Source organism: Hyla sarda, assembly GCF_029499605.1.
Source record: "Hyla sarda isolate aHylSar1 chromosome 1 unlocalized genomic scaffold, aHylSar1.hap1 SUPER_1_unloc_5, whole genome shotgun sequence".
Classification (NCBI taxonomy): Eukaryota; Metazoa; Chordata; class Amphibia; order Anura; family Hylidae; genus Hyla; species Hyla sarda.
Window position 1 is genome coordinate 1901 of NW_026607591.1, and position 7607 is coordinate 9507.

The following is a 7607-nucleotide window of genomic DNA, read 5'->3' on the forward strand; positions in this document are numbered from 1 at the left end:
AACTACATCCCTCACGTAAAGTAACAAGGGGTATAGTGAGCCTTAACATCCCACAAGTGTTTGACAAATTGGAGGTGAAAATAAAAAAAATTAAACATTTTTTTACTAAAATGCAGATGTTACCCCAATTTTATCATTTTCCCAAGGGGTAATAGGAGAAAAAGCCTGCAAAATTTGTAACCCCATTTCTTCTGAGTCAGAAAATACCCCACATGTGGATGTAAAGTGCTCTGCGGGTGAACTACAGGGCTCAGAAGAGAAGGAGCGCCATTGGGCTTTTGGAGAGAGAATCTGGCTGAAATTGAAGGCCATGTGCGTTTAGGCCTCCATGGTGCCGGAACAGTGACCCCCCCCCTACATCTGACCCCATTTTGGAAACTACACCCCTAATAAGAGGTGCAGTGAGAATTTACACCTCACAGGTGTTTGATAGATTTTTTGAGCAGTGGTCTGTGAAAATGAAAAATGAAAATTTTTCATTTGTACAGCCCACTGTTCCAAAGATCTGTCAAGTGCCAGTGGGGTTTAACATACACATATGAGGTATTTCCTTACTCGAGAGAAATTGGGCTACAAATTTTGGGGGGCTCTTTCTCCTATTACCCCTTGTAAAAATTCAAAAACTGGGTCTACAAGAACATGCAAGTGTAAAAATATTGAGATTTTGAATTTCCTCCTTCACTTTGCTGCTATTCCTGTGAAACACCTAAAGAGTTAACACACTTACTGAATGTCATTTTGAATACTTTGAGGGGTGCAGTTTTTATAATGGGGTCATTTGTGGGGAATTTCTAATATGAAGGCCCTTCAAATCCACTTCAAAACTGAACTGGTCCCTGAAAAATTCCGATTTTGAAAAGTTTGTGAAAAATTGGAAAATTGCTTCTGATCTTTTAATCCCTCTGATGTTTTCCAAAAGTAAAAACATGTCAACTTTATGATGCAAATATATAGTAGACATATTGTATTTGTAAATCAATATATAATTTATTTGGTATGTCTGATTTCCTTACAAGCAGAGAGCTTCAAAGTTAGAAAACTGCTAAATTTTCAATTTTTTCATCGAATTTTGGAATTTTTCCACCAAGAAATGATGCAAGTATCGACAAAAATTTACCACTAACATGAAGTAGAATATGTCACGAAAAAACAATGTCAGAATCAGAATGAAAAGTAAAAACATCCCAGAGTTATTAATACTTAAAGTGACAGTGGTCAGATGTGCAAAAAATGCTCCCGTCCTTAGGGTTATAATGGGCTCCGTCCCCAAGGAGTTAAGAGGGAAAAACATGATATATATTTAACCCCAACCTAAATGTACCTTATTTTTATTTTCTACCTAAGGTACATAAAGACCGAAAAAAAATACATCAGAGGAACGTCATTTTGGAGGCAATTAACCCCTTCCCGACCTATGACATACCTGTACGTCATGGGTGGCAAGGTGTTCCCGACCCATGACATACAGGTACGTCATGAACATTTTTGCCGCTACTCGCGGCATCCCGCAGCGCCCGGAAAGATGGTGGCTATCACTGATATCCAGCCATCTTACCATGCGACCACGGGGGGTTTCATCCCCCACCCCCCCCAGCGATCGCTGCTATCAGCTGGTCAAATCTGACTAGCTGATAGCAGCGTTTCGCTATCAGAATACTTAGCAGCGCGGTGTGTGAGTCCCGATCACGGGGAGCGGGACACACACCGCTCTGCTAAGTGTCCCTGACCTGTCCCCCGGCGTCACTTACCCGTCCGAGCAGTGTCCCGAGCGGTCCCGGCGCGAGCGGCGTCCTCCATGCGGTCCCGGCGGCGCTGCGTCCCGGAGGTGAGTTTCAAAACTGGGAGTTTCAAAACTGCAACTCCCAGCATGCCCAGACAGCCTTTGGCTTTCTGGGCATGCTGGGAGTTGTAGTTTTGCAACATCTGGAGGTCCTCAGTTTGGAGACCACTGTATAATGGTCTCCAATCTGTGCTCTTCCAGATGTTGCAAAACTACAAATCTCAGCATGCTCAGTCTGTCCAGGCATGCTGGGAGTTGTAGTTCTCTAACATCTGGAAGAGCACAGATTGGAGACCATTATACAGTGGTCTCCAAACTGTGGACCTCCAGATGTTGCAAAACTACAACTCCCAGCATGCCCAGACTGCCCAAGCATACTGGAAGTTGTAGTTCGGCAACATCTGATCCTTCAGATATTGCCGAACTACAACTTCCAGCATGCCTGGGCAGTCTGGGCATGCTGGGAGTTGTAGTTTTGCAACAACTGGAGGCACACTAGTTGGGAAACATTGTCCGTTTCCTACCTCAGTGCCTCCAGCTGTTGCAATTGTTGCAAAACTATAACTCCCAGCATGCACTGACAGACCATGCATGCTGGGAGTTGTAGTTTTGCAACAGCTGGAGGCACACTGGTTTGGAAACACTAAGTTTGGTTGCAAAACACTTGAAAGTTTATTACTTAACTTAGTGTTTCCAAACCAGTGTTCCTCCAGCTGTTGCAAAACTACAACTCCCAGCATGCACGGACAGCCAAAGGGCATGCTCAGAGTTTGCAACAGCTGGATGTTTGCCCCCTCCCCCCAATGTGAATGTACAGGGTACACTCACATGGGCGGAGGTTTACAGTGAGTGCTGCAAGTTTGAGATGGAGCAAATTTTGCGCTGCAGCTCAAACTTCCAGCGGCAAACTTGCTGTGAACCTCTGCCCATGTGACTGTACCCTAAAAACACTACACTATACTGACACTAACCTAAAATAAAAAGTAAAAAACACTACATATACACATACCCCTACACAGCCCCCCCTCCCCAAAAAAATGAAAAACGTCTGGTACGCTACTGTTTCCAAAACGGAGCCTCCAGCTGTTGCAAAATAATAACTCCCAGTATTGCCGGACAGCCATTGACTGTCCAGGCATGCTGGGAGTTTTGCAACAGCTGGAGGCACCCTGTTTGGGAATCATTGGCATAGAATACCCCTATGTCCACCCGTATGAAAATCCCTAATTCAGGCCTCAAATGCGCATGGCGCTCTCTCACTTTGGAGCCCTGTCGTATTTCAGGGCAACAGTTTTGGGACACATATGGGGTATCGCCGTACTCGGGAGAAATTGCCTTACAAATTTTGGGGGGCTTTTTCTTCTTTAACCCCTTATGAAAAGGTGAAGTTGGGGTCTACACCAGCATGTTAGAGTAAAAAAATAAATTATTTACACTGACATGCTGGTGTTGCCCTATACTTTTCATTTTCACAAGAGGTAAAAGGGAAAAAAGACCCTCTAAATTTGTAATGCAATTTCTCCCGAGTACGGAGATACCCCATATGTGGGCGCAAAGTGCTCTGGGGGCGCACAGCAAGGCCCAGAAGGGAGAGTGCGCCATGTACATTTGAGGCGATTTGCACAGGGGTGGCTGATTGTTACAGCAGTTCTGACAAACGCAAAACAATAAATATCCATATGTGACCCCATTTTGGAAACTACACCCTTCACGGAATGTAATAAGGGGTACAGTGAGCATTTACACCCCACTGGTGTATGACAGATTTTTGGAACAGCGGTCAGTGAAAATGAAAAATAAAATTTTTGATTTGCACAGTCCACTGTTTCAAATATCTGTCAAATGCCAATGGGGTGTAAATGCTCACTGCACCCCTTATTAAATTCTATGAGGGGTATTGTTTCCAAAATGGGGTCACATGTGGGGGGGGTCCCCTGTTCTGGCACCATAGGGGCTTCCTAAATGGGACATGCCCCCCAAAAACCCTTTCAGAAAAACTCACTCTCCAAAATCCCATTGTCGCTCCTTCCCTTTTGAGCCCTCTACTGCGCCCGCCGAACACTTTACATCCACATATGAGGTATTTCCTTACTCGAGAGAAATTGGGTTACAAATTTTAGGGTGATTTCTCTCCTTTTACCCCTTGTAAAAATTCAAAAATTGGGTCTACAAGAAAATGTGTAAAAAATGAAGATTTAGAATTTTCTCCTTCACTTTGCTGCTATTCCTGTGAAACACCTAAAGAGTTAAAACACTTACTGAATGTCATTTTGAATACTTTGGGGGGTGCAGTTTTTATAATGGGGTCATTTATGGGGTATTTCTAATATGAAGACCCTTAAAATCCACTTCCAACCTGAACTGGGCCCTGAAAAATTACGATTTTGAAAATCTTGAGAAAAATTGGAAAATTGCTGCGGAACTTTGAAGCCCTCTGATGTTTTCCAAAAGTAAAAACTTGTCAATTTTTTTATGCAGACACAAAGTAGACATATTGAATATGTGAATCAATATGTAATTTATTTGGAATATCCATTTTCCTTTCAAGCAGAGACTTTCAAAGTTAGAAAAATGCAAAATTTTCAAAATTTTCATGAAATTTTTAGATTTTTTACCAAGAAAGGATGAAAATATCAGTGAAATGTTACCAATAACATAAAGTAGAATATGTCACGAAAAAACAATCTCGGAATCAGAATGATAAGTAAAAGCATTCCAGAGTTATTAATGTTTAAAGTGACAGTGGTCAGATTTTCAAAAAATGCCCAGGTCCTGAAGGTGAAAATGGGCTGGATCATGAAGGGGTTAAAGGAGTAGTCCAGTGCTGAAAAACATCCCCTATCCCAAGGGTAGGGGATAAGTTTCAGATTGCAGGGGTCCGACCGCTGGGGGCCCCCGCGATCTCCTGTACGGGGCCCTGGCTCGCTGGCCAGATAGCGCGTGTTGACCACCAGACGAAGCGGCAGCCGACACGCCCCTTCAAAAAAAGCACTATGGCAGAGCCAGAGATTGCCAAAGGCAGAGCTGCATCAGTCCCCCAAAAAAAATTTGAGTTCCTGGATTTAAATATCTATATTCCGGATGGCTGTCTGCATACTGCCCACCTATTTTAAGGAACTACCTCGACTTTAACAGTTGCCATCGGAAACAATGGAAGAAGAACATTCCATTCGGTCAAATGAAAAAGAATCCGGAGGAATTGTTCTTCCACACAAAAATGCCAGCAACAACTAGATAACCTGGAGGATCGTTTTAAACAAAAAGTGTATCCCCAAACCCCTTATATAAGGAGCACGCCAGAGAGTGGACGAATTAGAACAAAGTGCTTGCTTGGAAAATAATGAATCAGGGTAATGCAGAGGGAGGTTATAATGATGAATTTGATTCTGGTTTTCTAACTACCGTATATACTTGAGTTTAAGCCGACCAGAATATAAGCTCGAGGCCCCTAATTCCCCCCCCCCCCCCAAAAAAATAAAAAAATAAAAATAAAAATGGACTCGACTATAAGCCTAGGGTGGGAAATAACCTCATCCCCCCATGTAATCATCCAGACCCCCCGTCATTATCCACCCCCCCCCCCCCCCCCTTCATCATCACCGCCTGTCAATCCCTTCATCAGTGGTTTTCAACCTGCGGACCTCTAGATGTTGCAAAACTGCAACCCCCAGCATGCCCGGACAGCCATCGGCTGTCTGGGCATGCTGGGAGTTGTAGTTTTGAAACCTCTGGAGGTCCGCAGGTTGAATACCACTGCGGCCTTCATCATCATCCCCCCCTTAATCATCATCCCCCTCCCTTTCATCATCATCGCCTGTCAATCCCTTCATCAGTGGTCTTCAACCTGCGGACCTCCAGATGTTGTAGAACCACAACTCCCAGCATGCCCAGACAGCTATCGGCTGTCCGGGCATGCTGGGAGTTGTAGTTTTGAAACCTCTGGAGGTCCGCAGGTTGAAGACCACTGTGGCCTTTTTGTTTTGTACTCACCTCCCCTTGGCAGGAAGTTAGGGTGAGCTGGTCCTAGTGATGTTGCCTTGACGACGACGCACAGGGACGTTGCGCATGAAGAGGGCCCTCCAGTGAAAATGGACAGCCCGGAATGAGTATCCCTCCCCACCGGATGGTCCCTGCAACATAGATGGCCCGGACCAGCTCACCCTAACTTCCCGCTGTGGGGGGGGTGAGTACAAAACAAAAGAGGGGGGGGGGGGCCTGGATGATGACGAAGGCCGAAGTGGTCTTCAACCTGCGGACCTCCAGAGGTTTCAAAACTACAACACCCAGCATGCCCAGACAGCTGATGGCTGTCTGGGCATGCTGGGAGTTGTAGTTTTACAACATCTGGCGGTCTGCAGGTTGAAGACCACTGAAAAGGGATTGACAGGCGGAGAGATCACTCGAGTATAAGCCGAGGGGGGCGTTTTCAGCACGAAAAATGGTGCTGAAAAACTCGGCTTATACTCGAGTATATACGGTAGGTATTACACATCACACACCAATATTTTTTTTTAATGTTTTTTTATTTTTTTTGTATAGGTAATATTACCAGCTCATATTATTTTTTTTATGGTTTTCCCGTGTCCTGTGCAGTATCTCTCCCAGAAGTCCACTTGATGGCCCCCGTGGTGGTCTACACCCCGAAGTCATCAATTCTTACTCTAAGAGAGAGTTTGCAGCTGTTCCTGGAGACGGTTAACATTAACCTCTGCATGGTGGAATAATAGGTCACGGTGTTTATCAGGATCAGTAGAAGCATCACCCACTCGATGATTATGGTGGTGATTTCACGGATCTCGTCCCAGTCTTCATCATCATAGAATAATTCCTGTAATGTTTTATATCCAAAGTAGAAAATTGCGCAGGTAAAAGTCAGGCCACAGCAGGTGCATCTACTATGGTGGATGACTTTGTTTGCTCCTGGTAATTTATACATCTGGATGGACTGCCCAAGGTAGTATAAGGCTTCACATGTAATGGAAATTATCGTGCTGACAAAGTGTATCCTGGGATATTCTTCGGGGGACAATACATGCATGACAGCTGTACCAAAACAGGAGGCCCACACAATGGCGAGCAGGATCCTCTGGATCAGGACCTGATGACCCCTGAACTCTTCAGTATGCATAACCATATACTTATAAATAAGAAAGGTTAGTACCAAAGTGCCAATGGATGTCCCTATGAAACCAATTCTCAATAATATGTTTTCGGGAAAGAAATTTCCCACGTCACTGTGAAGGAAAAGAAACCAATGTTATTGTGGATATTTCCTCACTCCCAACCCATGAAATAAGAATCTTGTGCTTGTTTATCTTACCTCATGTGCATCAGTGGCGAGGCGGCATGGCCGAGGACGACCGTCACGATGTAGCTGGTGGCAAGCCAGGCCGCACACCAAAACGCCAACAGAAGGGGGACGAACCCCAAACCTTTTAGCTCCATCTCAGTCAAGAAGAAGAAATAGAAGTTGCTAATCGCACTGTAACAATCTACAGAATGAAGGCTCGGGCGGCTGTCAGTGGAATGTCAGGACTCCAGCTGTCTATGACATCACATGTCTGATGTCACGATGACTGCTTGTTTCTTAGAGCTGCCATGATTTAGTATCTGCTATGGACAGAACCTGATGTTTCTACTATGGACCTTACAGACCCCAGAACCCAAGTAATTAGTGCAGGGGCTCCATTTTGATCATCTCATATTTCACATTATTTGAGTTCCAGGGCTCGGATACATTTGCACCCTCTATAGCAGTGGTCTCTAAGCTGTGAACCCCCAACCGCTGCAAAACCACAACTCCCAGCATGCCCGGACAGCAACTTTG

At 44.7% G+C, this 7607-nt stretch overlaps 1 protein-coding gene across 1 annotated transcript; it reads right to left on the reverse strand.

Annotated features, from left to right (window-relative positions):
* Positions 1-6338: 6338 nt before the first annotated feature.
* Positions 6339-7379, reverse strand: LOC130298228 (DNA damage-regulated autophagy modulator protein 1-like). Its single transcript, XM_056551147.1, has 2 exons — positions 7101-7379; positions 6339-7014 (listed from the first exon to the last, which is right to left on the reverse strand). The coding sequence occupies exons 1-2, from the start codon at positions 7223-7225 to the stop codon at positions 6414-6416; spliced, it is 726 nt and encodes a 241-aa protein (XP_056407122.1). The 5' UTR covers positions 7226-7379; the 3' UTR covers positions 6339-6413.
* Positions 7380-7607: the final 228 nt, after the last annotated feature.

Coding starts and splice junctions, on each gene's coding strand:
- LOC130298228 (XM_056551147.1), bottom strand. CDS start 7,225: ATGGAGCTAAAAGGTTTGGGGTTCGTCCCCCTTCTGTTGGCGTTTTGG. Junction 7,015..7,100: donor TCGCCACTGATGCACATGAG/GTAAGATAAACA, acceptor TTTCCTTCACAG/TGACGTGGGAAATTTCTTTC.